We start from the raw sequence: 17,164 nt of genomic DNA, 5'->3' as shown, positions 1-17,164 counted from the left end.
GCCATGATCCAAATTCACGCTGGAATGAGACTGAGATGCACATCCTTTTCTAGCTGGCTGTGAAACTCTTTTCACGTGAAATAGTCCAAAGGCCCTGCTGGGGGATGCTGCTCTCTCCCCTTCGGTGTGCTACAGCCAAAGCTCTAGTCTAGTCTGCCTCAAAATGGCAGTACGCTTGCTCAAAACTATTCACCAATGCAATAGTTCTAGCAAGGATAACCGCATATTTACAAATACAGTTTCACCATGATGCCCAAGTAGCATTATCCCATGTTAGAGACCAGGAGCTAGAACAAGGAGAGTTTGAATGACTTTCCAAAGTCCCCTAGTAGAACCAGTGGCAGATTCATAACTGAGTCTGTGCTTCTGACTGCTAGTAGTTAGAAAATCAGAGGTATGTATCCTCAGGCTACAGGCTACTGTTTGTTCTTTGCATCAACATCTTTGTTTTAATATTTCTGCCACATGTATATATAAAATGGCCATAAATACTCAGGGAAAATCAATTAATTATAAGCTAAAATACTGAACTGTGAAGTATGGCCGTTGGGAATGTAGCACACAAACTTCTCTGACAGTTACACTGTGGGGACAGTAATCCGTAGCAGAAGAGTGAAGTAAACAGGTGGGGGGGAAATAATCTCTTAAATCAGACAGTGTCAATACTGAAAAGCTTTTTGGTTAGTTGCAAGGGTTTGATTCAGCTGAGCTGAAGGAAATACTTTTTTTTTCAGTGATCAATCCATATTGAATCCCTTGTGCAGTAAGCAGCCATAGAAAGGTTTTGTGGAATTAGTATTATACATCACACATTCAATCCCTTTGTGAGTGTTGAAAGCATTGTCATTCTTCTAATCACTATATCCTATCTTTGATCCACAACAAATATGCACACCCAGCTCTACTAATCTCCATTATGATTGTGAGATATCTGTATTTGCCAGTACTATGCCAGCAGAAATAGTTAAAATTTTTCTTCCTCCTATGATTTTGGGCTTTGCTTTTTTTTTCTCTCCCGATTGAAACACAGTATTTAAATAATGGCATTTCCTTTCTAATTCAAAATAAAAATAAATAAAAAGTTGGAAACAAGATGGAGCCCTTTTATTTAAAACTGTATTTATAATGAGAAAATCACTTGGTCATTTTGAGTGATCATGAATCCCAGATTTATTTTTTAGTATGACGTGACTGTAATATTTCCAGATACGTGCCATTTTATTACATAGCCCAAGAGAAATTACATGAGTTACTTCTAGAAGCCCATCACACATAGCCTTTATTATAGGCACAAGGTCAGAGACACTCCTGGCTTTGAAGAAGGCTGTAAGCAATAAACGGAGAAATTACAGCTAAACACCTGCCGAAGTCTTTGCTGGTCTCAGCCCTTTACTTCTTTTAGTTTTAAAATTTGATCATATTATCTCTGCTGTCTGTTGTCTTTCAGTTAATACAGCAGATTTTCCAGTCGGCTATTCCAGCCCAACTCTTCTGTTCTCTTAGGACAACAGCTTGACTGTGGATATATAGATGTAGATATATATGTGTGTGTTTGTAGATCTCATAGGTTTCACAGCTAGAAGACTCAGTGTTACGGGACATAGAAATCCCATTTAATCGCAAGAAAAATCTTCACATCTGATCAGTTTCTTCAGCAAAAGGAAATGCCCTGCGAAGGGTGAGGAGAGGTGTCTGCGGAGGCTGAAGTTCCAGCTACCCCAAAGGATAATGTTAAAAAAGATTTAAAGGATTTCTGGCACAGGATGGGTGGTGATCCTTGATGTTGATCCTGAAAAGGGGAAAAGGATTGTTTGTTCAATGGTTAATAGGAAAGCCACCTGATCCAGCTATGAAATTGTTGGGATGGAAGAGAGGATCTCTCTCTTCTGGAGGAACTGAAGGAAAGGTCAGGTGTTGGATTCCCTCCCAATCATCCCAGCTTAAGTCACTACCTAAAAAGGAGTAAACGTGAAACCGCATGCACTGCAGAAATACTTTGGCAGCTGCCTTATTGGCTGGGGAGGGGTGGAGGAGGAATGAATTACATCTGATTCTTCCTTGTCTCACCAGTAGTTACAGAGAGAACTGAGCAAACGTGACAACAGAAGGGAATGCACATGGTGAGCTAAGTGACCTTCCTGATGTCATTTCTTTAAATCTGCTCAGCAGGGAGATTCACCCTTGAAACGCTTGAAGCAGCAGCAGAAGCTTAGGCCAACTGCTGGGAGGACCAACCACTCTCCAAAATACTGAACAGCTGCTGCCCCTGAGGAGTCCTAAAATGTTACCGAATCCAGACCTTCCTCTACTTTCCCATAGACGCTAGTTGACTATCCTATTTTATGGGTCTTGCTTATGATTTTAGGGTGTTACCAGTTGATATTCACATTCTCACATTTCAATGTAAACTACAGAACGTGTTACATAGGGCCTCCAGGCATCCTTTTCCAGGGCAAACACCATTTTTGCTATACATAGGTTAGTGTATGTCCCCTGATGGAATAAATGGCCAAAGTGTTTCTTTATACATGTGATCGTGCTGCCACACATCCCACGATTGCTGGGTGTCCATGTTAATACAGCTCAAGAAAATGTGCAGTTAATTCAGCCTGAATTAATTTATGCTCTAGGAACTGCAAGCTGGGTAAAGCTGTGGAACTGCTCCCTGGGGAGGAGTTTAAATAAGCCAGCCTTGATTTTGTACATTTGATTCTTCAGAGCTGAAGCCAGGCAAGAAAGCCATTTGTGACGGACACTGGTCTCTCCCAGTGCTTTTCCGTAAAACTGCTGTAGAGACAGAGGCAGGGAAATTAATAATTCTTTGCAAGTAAAGGAGAATGGAGCAAACCATTTGAAAATATGGTGCTATGCAGTGGAAGAAGGGTAGCATTCCTCTGCTCTCCATCACTCAAAATCCAAGTTACCAAACCAAGTCCACCTTCTGCATAGGAAGGTCAGTTTGCAGAAGAACTGGAGTATTATATTGGCATGAATATTACAAACAGTTGATCAGCTTTGCATTTCTTGTCCAATACAGCAATATTTGGTTTACATGAGTAAAACAGATGTTCTCATAGAGAACTCACTGCAGGTTTTGGAGAAGCAAGACTCATGGAGAGTGGAAATACCTTTTGTTCAACCAGCAGGTACTGGTGGGAAAAAAAAAAGGGGGGCAGACTTTGGTCCATGAAGTCACTTGGGCAACTTTAACAAAGAAATAATTCTAGGATTCATGCAGAAGTGTCTCTCCTACCAAGCTTTGTTTCTTATACCGGTTTATACAGATTAACTGCACTCACTGTCTCAGTTTGCTTTCTTGCTTCCTTATATGTGTATTGCAAAAAGTCTGTGTATGTCCTGAAATACCATTTTTGCAATTTGGATAAGATTCGACAAAGTGGGTGCCATTGGTGTATATCTGTTTATCTCTGTGCATAATCAAATTCCCATCTCCTCTGGTACTGTTTCTTGTATGCCGTATTACTGCAGTTACTTTAAAACAAAACAAACCACCCAAAACTTTAAAAAATATATCGAGTAATTGCATAAGAATTGGCACGCTGATTGAAATAAACAACAGAGGCATTTCCATTTACATTTCAGTAAATCATAACATAAATAAAACACCCAATAATTGAAATAAATATATACATGGCTGCTCTTGAGTCAAATGAGAAGTATCAAATGCATTTATTTTTACATAAAGTAAGTAGAGCACACTTGGCCAATCACGCACTGCGGTGTGGGCATCCTGCCAACTGGAGTTCTGCAAACAGCATACACACATCTAGCCCTACTAGCAAAAATAAAGTGATTGTATGCAATGCGTCGTGACTTACCTAGTTACAAACTGTTTTGTTACAGTAAAGAGAAAGTAAACAAGACAGCAGAGGTTTCTTTACTCTCATCTCTTCAACCATCGGATATTAACTTGTTTGTAATTTTTCATTTTGTTATTTGTGCTTCTTTCTCCTTTAACTGATCTGATACATGAGTATTTTCGGGGGGGAGTATTATTTTTTACGTCGGGAGTGTCGTTCAAGTCACTACATGCGGAATGATGCCTAGAAAAATGAAATGCATTGAATTGCAATGAAATTTAAGGAAAAATAAAATAAAAAAATCCGGCAACGGAAAGTCGCTACTGCAACGAGCCACACCATGCTTCCGGGGCCTCGTACGGCGCCCATGAAAGGCGCACCCTGAGTGTGACCCGTGAGAGCCCGGCAGGCCTGGCACCCCCCGGGAGCGCTCCCGGCGCCCCGAGGGCGCGGCCCCGGCAGGACTGGGCCTCCGGAGGGACGACCCGCCGCTGCGCTCCCGCCGGCAGCAGGGCGGCACCTGCCCGGGGTCCCGGCCGCTCCGGAGCCCCCTGCGCCCGGCGGGGGCGGCTGAAAGGGCGGAAAAGCGGCGGCCGAGAAGCGGGCAGCGGGGAGGCAGGGCCCGCCCGGTGAGGGGTGCGCCCCCCGGCCCTCCCTGCCGGGGACAGGGCAGCGGGAGGGCACGTCTAGTCCGCCCAGGAGGATCCAGACCATGGGTGCCGGGGAGGAGGAGGTGCAGAAAGAAAAGGGGGTGCCCCCCTCCTACCTCGGGTTGGTCGGGAGAAGGGGGTCGCTTGCCTGTCATGGTCGCAGGTGAGAAAAGTTCACGCAGAAAAGGCTCCAAAGCAAGTGTTGACCCCATGCAGTGCCCGCACCTGCCCAGGCGCTGCTCCCGAGCGAGAGGAAGGTAAACGGCACCTTATCGGCTCGTGAACTCCGGGGCCCGGGGGCGCGGGAGCCACCGCCCCGCCGGGGGGTGCTCCGGGCAGCCGGGGGGGACCCCGCCGGCTCTTCTCATTGAGGGCTCAGCGGCAGGAGCGCAGAGCCAGGGCGGCTCTGCCTGTGTGAGGGAGGGAAACAAGCCCCCCGACTCCGCCGCCGCCCCGATGGGCTCCCTCCGGATCGAGGGGCGCTCCCGGCAGTCACCGACACCGGCACGTTCCCACCCGATTACTGTTTGCCCGCGTGGGTGGGGGAGGATTCCGGGTTGGAAACAAATGGGAAGAGGGATTTCCCACCGTCGGGAGGGGTGGATGAGTAAGGACAGGGAGAGGGTGGGAGAGGATGAGGGGTTCCACGGCGTTTGAGGCGACCCGCTGCGCAGCTCCCCTCCTCGTGTTGGGCCCGCCTGGAAAGCCAGGTACCAACGACCCTCTGCGGGAGACAGATCCGAGGAAAAGAGAAGGCGGCTGTACAGTGAGGAGCAGGGAAGGCATCCTGATGCGGACACAGCCTCGCAGCTCCTTCCCGATCTGCCCCGCACAAGCACTGCCGAGAGATTCCCGGCCAGGAGACGATGGCGTTTGGGTAAAATCAAGTAAGACCCTGGAAGTTAAATCGAAGGGGTGGCCGGCAGGCGCTGCCCCTGCCAGGGGAAAAGTAGCTCTCACGCTGGAGCGAACTAAAATAGCGCTCCAAAGTTAAAATTAAACCCCCCGCCGATTCCTACGGCCGCCCGCCCCACGCGTGGGACAGCACCTGCGAGCGGCGCTCCCGAGCCGCTCTGGGCAAGGGGCGTCGACGGGCTCCCGGGCCGTGGCGGCTCCCTGCGTGGGCAGCGCCGCGCCGGTGCCCGCTCCGTTCCCCGCGGCGCGGCCGGAGGGCCCTTCCCACGGGCGAGGCCCCTCGGCCCGGCCTGACAGCCGGGACCCCTCAGCGATGCGCTTCCCAAAAAGCGGCCGCTTGCTGAGCGGTCTTTGCGGGGCCCAGCTCTCACTGCCAGCGCTGGTAACACGGACTCCCGTGGACGTCCTCCCCCCGCTCCACACACACCCAAACCACACGCACATACTCTCACCTTTTAGCGCAGTTATTATGTTTTCCTCCCCGGCCCCGCGCACCGGCGGAGCCAGGAGCTGAGACCTCGCTCCCGTTTAGACGGGGAAAATACAGCTCACTTCAGCCTCCGCTTTCCTCCAGGCTGCACAAACAGCTCCCCCTGGGAAAAAAAAAAAAAAAAAAAAAAAAAAAAAAAAAGCCAGCGTACAGCTTGATCAGAAACTGGCGCTACTCTAACGAGAGCTGGGGAAAGGCTCTGCGTAAATCGGGCCAGGGCTACCGTCCTGAAGCCTAGAAAACGCATAAGCGGCTAAGCGCGTCTGGAGAGCTCCTGGCTGCAATCACGCGTCCTCCATCCTAGGAGAGTCCTTTCCCTTCCCGCTGAGCCTGCTGCAAAGGGTACGGACAAATCGCGCTGGACTCTCGGAGCATCGCACACAGGGTTTTCGCAGAGGCTCAAGTGCGGGACAAGGGCAACTACCAAAATACCCTCTTTTTCCTGTGGCCGTAGGCAGAGCCGTCAGGACCCTCTTCTTCAGGCAAGGAGGGCTTTTCTCCACCAGGGCTGCAACACAGCAACCCGGGCCGAAGGGAATTTCCAGCAGCGGCTGACTCTGCCTCGGGCTTGCTGATTTGTACAGCCAGCCAAAAGGCTCTCTAAGATTACAGACAGGAGCCCGTCTGCGCTCTCACCTCTGGGAGCAACCTTGGAAAGAGGGAGCTGAGCCCGAGCCGCAGCCGGACAACAGGAGGCGCTGCGACTTTGCACAACCCCCGGCCTCCGCGGCCCGGCCCGGCCCGGCCCGGCCGGCGGGCATCCCGGCGGGGGCGTCCGAGGGGCCGGCCGGCGCGGCGAGCGGGCGCCACGTCTGCTCCGCCTGGCAAAACGCCTCCGCGGCTCGTAGCAGCATCCGAGGAGCGTGGCCGGCTTCGTGCCTGCTCTTTTTTCCAGGTACGGGGTGAGCCCTGCGTGGGCTGCCCGGCGCCCCGGCGGATGTTGCTCCCGCGGGGTTGGGCTCTGGGAAGCGGGGCAGCACCGCCCCGAGGTCACCCGGCGGGGAGGCGCCGCCAGCGGGGTCGCTGGGACCGCTGCACCCCTCCCAGCCTCGTCGCACGCAGCTGTACTGCTCTGGGGGTTCTGAACAGACCTCCAGTACTAAAATGAACAAGCCACCACCGAAGGGTCTCTATTTTCAGACGGATAGACCGCTTCCATTAGGGAAAGGGGGAGGGTGCGTACACGAAGACCTCAATTTTAATATCTCTCAGATTTTCCACTGGGTTTTGTTCCAATTTCCACGGGTGTAGTTTGACCATTTGAGAAAGTAGGGGTTTAATCCGGTGCTTTTATCTGTTTTATTTCCTTCAAGACACATTTTCATCCCTTGTTCTCGTCTGCTGATTCCAGAGTTTTGTTTGTTTCGAGGATTTGACTTAATTCTGTTGCCAGATTTAAAAAAAGAAGGACGATGAGGGAAAGAACAAAGAAAGGGATAACAGAAAACGCATTTAGAGAACAAGTTAAAACGTATTTGTCGAGGCGGAGATATGCTATATCTCGTCATTTGTATCCTGGGTCTCTGTATAAGAAACTTTAAAATCGTGCTTGTGAGGGTGACGTTTTCGCAGATCACTCGAGGACAAATCACTGTGAAAGCAACTGTGATCCTGCTGGACGATAAACGTGCCCGGCAGAAATTCAGACCCAGATGTGTATTTTAGTTGGTGTGGTATGATACGCAAGCCTTTTTCAAAATCCCAAGAAACTTTATTTCCCCTTCAAATTCCCATTGCCCGGGAAGTTATTTGGGTTGGGGGTTGTTGGTTGGTTGGTTGGTTGGTTTTGACTTTTTTTTACTGTCAGGTGATAAAAGTTCCAGTAGCTAGGTAGGAACAAACTCATAAAGGATAGGGCAGAGAAACCCAGGAAAAGTCTGTGGTCTTGACATAAGCCCGAAGAGCCGGACAGAGCAGGAGCAGAAACAGAAAATGTTCGATCCGTCTGCAAAGACTACGAGATTCCCTCCATAATAATAAAGAGCGTTGTCCAATGTCAATTTGTTTTATCGGTGTTGCCCCTTTTTACCTTTTACCAGCCTGTGTAGATTCCTCCTCCCCTGTTCTTTGCGAGAAATCATGTTAAAGAGCAAGAAGTTGATCATGAGATACCCGCTACTTATTATTGCTGCTCCTGGGTGCCTGTGGCACCACAGAAGGCTTCCAAAGGAGCCTTCTGGGCTAGAGGCTTTCCACAGTAAAGATATAAAATGGTTCCAGTGACTCACCTGATGTTTGCCAAGTGGAGGTTAATATCGGTGGATCCGCATTCAAGCCTCTGTCCGCATTTATTGGGTGCCTGTAGTGTTATGTCTCAGCGCGGTGACTCACATGGTTTCTAAACGTAAGGGCACCAGAAAAGAAGTATCATCACCATCTACACAGAACGACAGACCCGTCTGAAGGGCTAGGCTCAGGCCAAGGGGGGATCGGAGGGCTTTGGGGAGCGCGGAGCCGCGCCCTCCTGCTCGCAGCCCGGAGCGCAGAGCCCCGGTCCCCCGGCCCCGAGGGCGCTGGGAGCGGGGGCGCCGCGGGAGGTACCTGCGCGGTAACCAGCTTTGAAGTGAGGGGCGGGAGCCGGGGGGAGCCTGTGGACTGCAGGACCCGGGACTTTGGAGCACGTCCCGGCCATCAAGTTAAAGGAGCATCTACTGGACTTCAGTAAATATCGCCCCTAATCTCAGGGGTTTAAGGCTGGATGGCCTTTTGCATTCTCTTCAAACAGAGGGGGCTGCCCTTCCCTTATCTACCTCATTTCATTTCCACCGATCCCTCCTAGCATTTGTCCTGTCCATCTGAAAGGGTGGGTTCCTCCCCCTCCCCCCCCCCTTTCCTACTCTCTCCCCCTCTCCCACCTCTCTCTCTCCTTCTTTCCCCACAAGCTTAAACCAATTACGCCGCTTTGCAAATAAAGTGCCGCCCCGGGGGGAGTTGCAGGCGAGGGGAACTGCCTTGTTTGCAGGTGCATCTCCGGCTTTGTAGGTGCGAACGCCTTTGTGCGGCGGACAAATGGGGAGAGGAGGAGGAGGAGGTGGGTACTTCTGCGACGTAAGATCCACATCAGCTCAACTCCACTCACATCCCAGCCGGCACTTCCTCACTTTCTCAACTGTCTCGCCCCACACCGCTCCCTGCCTCCTTTTTGGCTGGTTGTAGAGGAGAATTCAGCACCCCCCGCCCCTCCTGAGAGCTGGCTTCCTGCTAGGTCGGGCTTTCGGGCTCTTTTCCTGCTGCCCGTCGCTCGCTTGCAAGAGGGCTGGATGGTTACACCGGGCAGGTTGGCTCCATAATGTTAGGGACTGTGAAAATGGAAGGGCATGAAACCAGCGACTGGAACAGCTACTACGCCGACACTCAGGAGGTGAGTGAATCCCAGGGTCTGGCTCCGCTGCTGCCCCTCTGCAAGGGGGAGGGGGGGCCGGGGGAAGGGCTGGGGGGTCTGGAGGGGGGCAGCAATCGGAGGAATCGGTTTGCACTCCAGATCCTGGCGGCGCAAACGTGCCTCCCCCCCTCCCTCCGGCGCTGAAGCCGGCCAGGCTTCCCAGAGGAAAACGCGGCTTCCGAGAGCCCCGGGAGGTGTTTGAGGGAGTCCCGGGGCGGCTGCGGGCCCGCTGGGAGGGCCGGGGAGCCGGGGGCAGCCCTTGATCTCATCTAAAAGCCGTAATCGCCGGTTGCGGCGCGCACAAAAGCGCCCCGTCAACTCTTGGCTCGGGGCAGAGGACTCGCCGCGCTGCCGGCCCCCGGCTCCTTCCCGGCAGATGGCAGGGGGCGAGGGAGCCGGTCGCAAGCGCGTCCCGGGGCGGGGGCAGCACCTTCGCCGGGCTCCTCGGCGGGGCCGCCGGCCTCTCTGCTCGCCGTCGCCGGGGGCCTCACCTGTTAAAGCCGGGCGAAAAGAAAGGAGCCGGGGAAAATAGCCGTTTGTTCGTACTTTGCAAGAGGGGCTGCCTGCGCCGTGCGCTGCTGCCGCGGGCCGGCTGGCGGCGCTGCCGAGAGCGGCCCCGGGAGCCAGAGCGGGAGCGGGGCCCGCACCCGGACCCGCCGCCCCGGCCCGGCCCGGCCCGCGGCAGCCCGGCCCGGCCCGGCCCGCGGCAGCCCGGGAGGCGCTTCCGCCCCCCGCGCCTGTTTGACAACACGGTGTAAAGCAAGGGGGAGATCCGGCCCGAGCGCCAACAGCTACGGCAGAGGAGAGGGCGACGGAACCGCCCGGAGCCCTGCCCGCGGCGCGCCTCGGCCCTGCGGGGGCCCGGGGTTCGCACTGTGCCGCTGCGGCTCTGCAGTGGGGGTCCCCGGGAGAAGCCAGCGCCTAGCAGCACCGCCAGCAGCCCCTCGGGTTCCCGCCCGGGAAGGAGCCGTTTTAAGGAAGTGTGGTAGCGAAGGCAGGCACCTAGGTGTGCGCACCCGGGCATTGCATCAGCACACCCGGACACCCGGCTCCACAGTCCCCACGCCCCGTCCCTGCACCCCGGAGCTGGCACACAGCGCCCATAGGGCCACGCGGGCACAGACAGATACGTGTCGCCCTACTGGCATCTTATTTAATAGAGGAAAGTCGGCTAAGGGCAAATAAGGGTCATCCTAATTATGTGCCGGTTCCAGACTCATTTATCCTCGCCGTACTCATTATCCACAAACATAAAGTTAAGCGACCTTCGCTTTTGCTATTTTTTAGACTCAATCTTTTCTCCTCCCCTGCTATTTAATTTGAATCACTGCATGGATGCGAGGTGGGAAACCCATCCGCGTTCTACCATCTCAAATAATTAATGTGATCCTCTAAATTAAAAGCGCATTTATAAGCTCGTGGAATTTGTAGTGAACAGTAATGAATTTTATACATATAACCGTCGCCTAAACCTCCTTTTCTTCGCCGTATTGCCTTTGTTCGAGGTAAACTGGGAACGTCTTTCTCTCTCCTGTGAAATCGGACGCCGTGCTGGAAAGCACAATTTCAGGCTCTCCGGTTCTGCCTTTTTTGAGTTATGTTATGTGGTAGGGTGCTACAATTTTTGCTCGTCGGGCAATTGTAGAAAATCTCAGGCAGGGAAAGTTCAGGCTTCTCGTACTTTGGGAAAGTTGGGGGTTTTAAACTTTAATTTAAAGACTGACTTGATAGAAAATGCAGACAAGGGGGAAGCTTTCCACAGATAAAATGCGCGGACGTGAGCTGTTGATTTTGATTTTTTTTTTTTTTTTTTTTTTTTGTGACAAGACATTATCGCATCTTGTGTAAGAATAGAAATTTAAATCAGTGCAGGGTGGGAGAGATGCGTGAGTTTATTCTAAGAAAGTGCAGGCAGTTTCTCCTTGGCGCAGACGGTGTACGCCCGTAAATTTCAATAATTTGATGAGCTTAAATATTTAGCTAGCGAGACGGGACACAAAATCAGCAAAACCGCGGGAATACGCCGGAAGAAAACCTCCTCCCGGGGCAGGTAAAGCCCGCAGCCCAGCTCTGCGGGGGTGCGGAGCTGCTCCGGGAAGGCCGTCGGTCCGTGCGCCCCGGTAATCCCGGCGCAGCCCGCGCAAGCCGCGGCACACCGGTAAAACGGGAGCGCGTCGAGACCGAGCACCCCCACCTCCGTGTCTATTTATAAACACGTATAAATATGAATTAGACCTTTTCATGGCGCCAGCGGCCTTTCCGTGCGGCTTTTGGAAAGCGCTTTCCCGGGTGTCGGGGAAGCGGACGGCGATCCCGCGGCAGGACGTTTGCACGGCTCGCTGGGCAGGGCGGGCAGGACGGGCGGATCCGGCCCCGGCCCCGGCCCCGCCGGGGTCCTGCCCGCCCCTCTTTCCCCCCCTAACCCCCTCTCTCCGTCTCGCTGCCCTAGGCCTATTCCTCGGTGCCCGTGAGCAACATGAACTCGGGGCTGGGCTCCATGAACACCATGAACACCTACATGACCATGAACACCATGACGACGAGCGGCAACATGACCTCCAGCTCCTTCAACATGTCCTACGCCAACACGGGGCTGGGGGCCGGGCTGAGCCCTGGCGCCGTGGCCGGCATGCCGGCGGGCTCGGCAGGGCCAGTGAACGGCATGCCGGCCGGCGTGGCCGCCATGGGCACGGCGCTGAGCCCCGGCGGCATCAACGCCATGTCTGCCCAGCCGGCCCCCATGAACGGGCTGAGCCCCTACGGTGGCATGAACCCCTGCATGAGCCCCATGGCCTACACCCAGTCCAACCTCGGCAGGACGCGGGACGCCAAGACCTTCAAGCGGAGCTACCCCCACGCCAAGCCTCCCTACTCCTACATCTCCCTCATCACCATGGCCATCCAGCAGGCGCCCAGCAAGATGCTCACGCTGAGCGAGATCTACCAGTGGATCATGGACCTTTTCCCCTACTACCGGCAGAACCAGCAGCGCTGGCAGAACAGCATCCGCCACTCGCTCTCCTTCAACGACTGCTTCGTCAAGGTGGCCCGCTCCCCCGACAAGCCCGGCAAGGGCTCCTACTGGACCCTGCATCCTGACTCCGGCAACATGTTTGAAAACGGCTGCTACCTCCGCCGGCAAAAGCGCTTCAAGTGCGAGAAGCCGGCGAACAGCAAAGCCCCTCAGGAGGGCAGGAAAGATCAGGCCGGGGCCTCCAGTTCCAGCTCCAACTCCCCCCTGCACAGAGGCCACAATAAACCCGCGCAGCTGGACACCGCCACCTCCCTCTCCAGCTCCAACCCGTCCACCAGCCCCCAGTCTATGGACCACAGCGGATCGAGCACAGAGCTAAAGACCTCGGCCTCGGCCGCTTCCTCCACCATCAGCTCCGTTCCCGCCTTGGCCTCCGTCCCGCACCCCCCTCACTCCTTAGCCCACGAACCCCAGCTCCACCTCAAGGGCGATCCCCACTACTCCTTCAACCACCCCTTTTCCATCAACAACCTCATGTCCTCCTCGGAGCAGCAGCACAAGCTGGACTTCAAAGCCTACGAGCAGGCGCTGCAATATTCCTCCTACGGGGCCAGCATCCCCGGCGGGCTGCCCCTGGGCAGCGCCTCCATGGCGGGCCGGAGCAGCATCGAGCCCTCGGCCCTAGAGCCCTCCTACTACCAAGGTGTGTATTCCAGACCCGTGCTAAACACCTCCTAGCTCTGCACCCCCCGCCGCCGGGGGCGAGCCCCTCTCCCCCCCCCTCCCCTTTCCTGGCTTCTCTCCCCCCTTTCCCTCTCCCTGCGACAAACCGAGGTGTTTCCGCACGCTGCGTGCAAAGGACTGTTACTTTTTAATTGTCTCGCAACGCGTTGTTTGTTGTTATGATCCACCACGACCTCCTGCAAAGCCGGCCGCGTCCCGCTTGTACATACCCCCTCTCGCCCCCGCCGCCCAGCCCCTCTCCCCGGAGATCCCCCCTAGCCTTTGCAGGGTGTTACTAAAAAGAAGAAAAAATTGTTGAGCTTGTAAACTACTTGTTTGTGCTTGCCGCCCCCCTCGTCTTCCCCCCTTCTGTGCTCTATAATCTCATGTAAGTTTACAGGTATGTGGCAATACTTTAACAATACGGAGATGAAGAAGCGAGTAGACATTTAAGGCTTTTTTTAATTAAAAAGGCTTTGAAGGACAATACTGCTGTGAAGTAGCAAAACACTAAGAGAATCTCTAAGCAACAAGAGGACTATTTACTTTCTCGGATCATCCTTTTGATACTTGCAAAATAAACCTTCGGCTAGTACAACCCGCAGACACCCAGATGCTGCGGGCCGGATCCTGCACTCCCGAGGGGACCAGCTGGAGCTTTGGAGTGCAGGATGCGACCCTTATTTTTCTCCAAGTGTTACCTGTCTTGGGATGTAATATAAAGAGGTCACAGCCAGTTGGATATTTTTTTTCCTTCCCATCTGTTACTGAAGATTCTCGTTCATCAGGAACTCTCATCAACATGTGGATGACATGCTTATTTAATTTAAGTGTCTTCATTGTGTACCAGCTAGAACTGTGTATCTATAACAAGGTTATTTTCCCCCTCCCCCAGGAAACGTTGACTATTACACCGACGCAAGGAAAAGAGGAGAGCTCGGTCTCTCTCCCTTTTTCCAACTTGTTTAATAAATTCCACATCCAATTTTTTTTGTGGCCATTTAATTATCGCCATCGTTAGCTTGTTTCATCCAGTGTTAATGCACTTTCCACAGTTTTACACGGTGTTAGCATAGCCAGACGGGTTTTATTTTTATTCCTGTTCGCTGTCTCAATGTTCTTAATTTATTGCATGGTTTATATTTTTTTCTTTCTTTACAGCTGGAAATTGCTTTAAATGACAGTAAAAAAAGAATTACACGTGAATTTAAGAAATTTTGTTAATTTTATAAATGTGATTGTAATTGAAAAAATATTTTGATTTAAAACGATAACTGAGAATTTAATGCGTGGAGTATGTTTTTGATCATTTGCAGTTAAGGACTTTAAATAAATCAAACGTTAACGATGAAAGACTTCCGCTACTTTCTTCCAAAATTTCTGGGGCGGGTTACGGAGGACGCAGCCATGTGCCAGAAAAACAAACGTAGCGCTAAAGCGTGGATGTGCAGAGGAACGATTTGTACGGCCAAGCTTGTGCGGGGGGAAGGAAGGGGACGCGCCCGCAGGGTGCGTTTGCGGGGCGCCGCGATGCCACCGGCGTGTGCGGGTGCGTATGTGGTGGTGTCTTTTTTTCCTTTTAATTCACGGTGCCGGGGTAGGTTGAGGGAGGGAGGGATGGACGGAGGGAAAAAGCCACCCGTGGCGGTGTAACCTCCTGGGTGCTTCGCGGCCGGGGCTGCCGGGGCTGCGGCAGCCAGACCCGGCGTTTCCCCGCCGGACGGGGCGACGCCCGAGGGGAGCATCTCTAGCGCTGCTCCACCTCGCCCCGGGCCACTGGAAAGGCCGGGCCGAGCTCCCAGCCCGACTCCCGCTTCGTAGCCCTGGCTCGGATCGGCCCCCGTAACAAGAGCGGCCGCGCTGGCGAGCGCTGGTCCCCAGCAAGCGGTACCGCCGGGGGGGGGCGGGGGGGGGGGCGGTGAAACGTGAGCAGATTTCGCCCCCCTTCGCGCACGGCCGCCAGATAAAAGAACTGTGTAATTCTCATAATTACCACATAATTGCCCCCTGACGGGTTAGGGCCAGCGGCGACAAACTAAATTTGAGGGTCGATTTAGAGAAGAAAAGCCAAGCCAGCGTCCCAGAAATCTCACCAAATTCCTCCAGCACTACTACCCAGCGAAAAACGGGAGAAAAAAAATTGGCGAGCCCCTCTGCCGTGGGCTCTGCAGGTGTGGCCGGATCGGCCGCTGGCAGCCCGGCGGCGAAGGGCCGAGATGCGAGCACGGCGCTCCCGGCGAGACGGAGCCGGCTCCGGCGTTATGCTACGCGGGTGCGCCCGGTCGGGCGGAGATTTGCCGCGGGTCCCGCCCGGGCTGCCGCATGCGGGTCCTGCAGCGGGAGGGAGCGGGAGCTTGTGCCCGGGACGCCGGGTTTAGCCGCGTACCCCCCGACCCGGCTGTGCAGCCCCTTCGCCCTCTGTATTTCCTGAACTGGCAAACACCAACAGATCCCCTGCAGCCAGGGGCAGCTCGGGGTTGCTCGGCACCAAGTCCGGGCAGGTGGATCCTATCTGAAGTCCCGCTGCTTCTGCCAAAAGGAGCTTCGCGCGCATCGAGGCAGGATGAAGCCCGTTTTCAGCAGGACTTCACTTGTCTCCCACCGACTAGTCTATAGAGAATATGCCACTGCAGAGTGGAGACATTGATTTAATGCCTTGGGCTTGTACACAGAAAATATCAATCGACCGACAGCGATAAGGCAGCAGGTTTCACGTATCAGCTGAGGAGCACAGACCGTGTGTAATGGAAATATTCGGGGCGTGGGTAATAAACGGGTTTAAGCGGACCGACGCGGCTCCAAACCTCTCATAGATAAGGAGCGGAGCCTGTCACGGATACAGCGTGTGCCCCTTCGCCACTCGCCATCAAGATTATATTCCTCCCTTTTCTTCTCGCAGGCAAATGGTGGCTGCGGTGGGCAACGATCCACTGACATAACAGGGATGCGGCTCGTGTTCAAAATGCGGGTCCCCGACGCAGAGAGCGCAGCTTTCTGTGATCAGTTTAAGACTTGGCAGTCAACGAGAGGCAGGAGAGTCCCCTGTTTTCTGTCCCGCTCCTAGCTGCCCTGCTGCTGCTTTAATCCTGTGCTCAAGAAGCCCCCGGCCACAGTGCGAAAATAAACTAAAAGTAGGCTCCATAGGAAGAGGGTGCATCCCCCCGCCCCGCAATATGTAGAGGGGAGCTTACGAGCATCTCCTTCCAGGCGGACCGCTCGCTCTGTGCCGGGAGGGAAGGAGCCGGCGGGTGCGGGGGTTTTGCCCGTGTCGGAGGTGGTGTCTCAGCCCCGCGTCCGGGACACAGGCAAAGCGGGGGCCCGCCATGCTGCAGGCTCCGGCCGCCACCGCAATTTATAGGGGAACTTCGCCTTTTCCTTCACGGCAATTATCTCCGGCCGGCCACGTGCGAGGGAGCGAAAACGGCTCGTTTAACGTCATTAAATACAAGCGGGGAGTAATTCAGGGCGGTGGGGGATCTCTGTAAAGATTTACGCGGAGTTTGGGCGGTGAGGAGGCCCCCGGCCCGGGGCAGGGTCGGGGGGGGTGGTGGGGGGGGGGTGTCGGGCGCGTTTGCAGGGCGCGCCGGCGGGGCAGGGGCCGTCGAGGCGGCGTGGCGGGGCCGGCCGCGGCTCCGCGGGGCTGGGCAGGGGCAGCCCCCGCAGCCGGGGGCGAGGAGCCGCGGCGGGTTCTGCCCTGGCACGGCGGGCACTCCTCTGCCGCGGGGTCCGGCGGCCCTGCGACCCCCGGCAAGGGGGGCAGGACGGGGCCCTCGCCCGTGGCACCCCCTCGGAGCACCTGCAACAGCACTTTCCCTCAGGAGAAGGGAAGAGTCGATGGAATAAAACCAACTTCAGCCGCCCAAATCAGGGGGGAGAAATAAAATCACAAGTACCTCTTGGGCTGTTTTCTGAGTGCGAACGGACAACACTGACATCTACATCGGCAAACAATCGGAGGGTGTATATTTATTGGAAGGAATTAATTTGAAATGTTCGAGACTGAAAGATGAGAAAAAATATTTCCCGGTCAGTTTTTCCCTCTGAAACTTAGTCGTGTCAATAAATCGTAAAAGAACGGTGCGAGAAAACACTTCAGCCGTTGGCATAGCTTCAAAAATTGTTTTGAAATGTTGAGTAGATATTGAATACTTGAATGGTTACTGGTCCGACAGCATAAACCCGAAATAAATGAATTCCCTTGCTGTAACG

General features: G+C 54.2%; 1 protein-coding gene and 1 long non-coding RNA gene across 3 annotated transcripts; one reads left to right on the top strand and one right to left on the bottom strand.

The window, feature by feature from the left end:
* Nucleotides 1–1,084: 1,084 nt before the first annotated feature.
* Nucleotides 1,085–5,940, bottom strand: LOC143162846 (uncharacterized). 2 transcript variants are annotated; one of them, XR_012995806.1, is made up of 3 exons: nt 5,839–5,940; nt 3,840–4,064; nt 1,085–1,789 (listed from the first exon to the last, which is right to left on the bottom strand). It is a non-coding gene; the product is annotated as an uncharacterized LOC143162846 (long non-coding RNA). The 2 variants fall into 2 exon arrangements; XR_012995805.1 differs by lacking the exon at nt 5,839–5,940 and adding an exon at nt 4,588–4,931.
* A 2,978-nt stretch (nt 5,941–8,918) lies between these two features.
* Nucleotides 8,919–14,308, top strand: FOXA1 (forkhead box A1). The gene is made up of 2 exons (XM_076343422.1): nt 8,919–9,237; nt 11,708–14,308. Exons 1-2 carry the CDS (start codon nt 9,166–9,168, stop codon nt 12,968–12,970), a joined length of 1,335 nt encoding a protein of 444 aa, XP_076199537.1. The 5' UTR covers nt 8,919–9,165; the 3' UTR covers nt 12,971–14,308.
* Nucleotides 14,309–17,164: the final 2,856 nt, after the last annotated feature.

The sequence above is a fragment of the Aptenodytes patagonicus genome, chromosome 7 (genome assembly GCF_965638725.1).
Source record: "Aptenodytes patagonicus chromosome 7, bAptPat1.pri.cur, whole genome shotgun sequence".
Classification (NCBI taxonomy): domain Eukaryota; kingdom Metazoa; phylum Chordata; class Aves; order Sphenisciformes; family Spheniscidae; genus Aptenodytes; species Aptenodytes patagonicus.
Note: the sequence above shows the minus strand (reverse complement) of the source record. Positions and strands in the feature narration are given on the sequence as shown.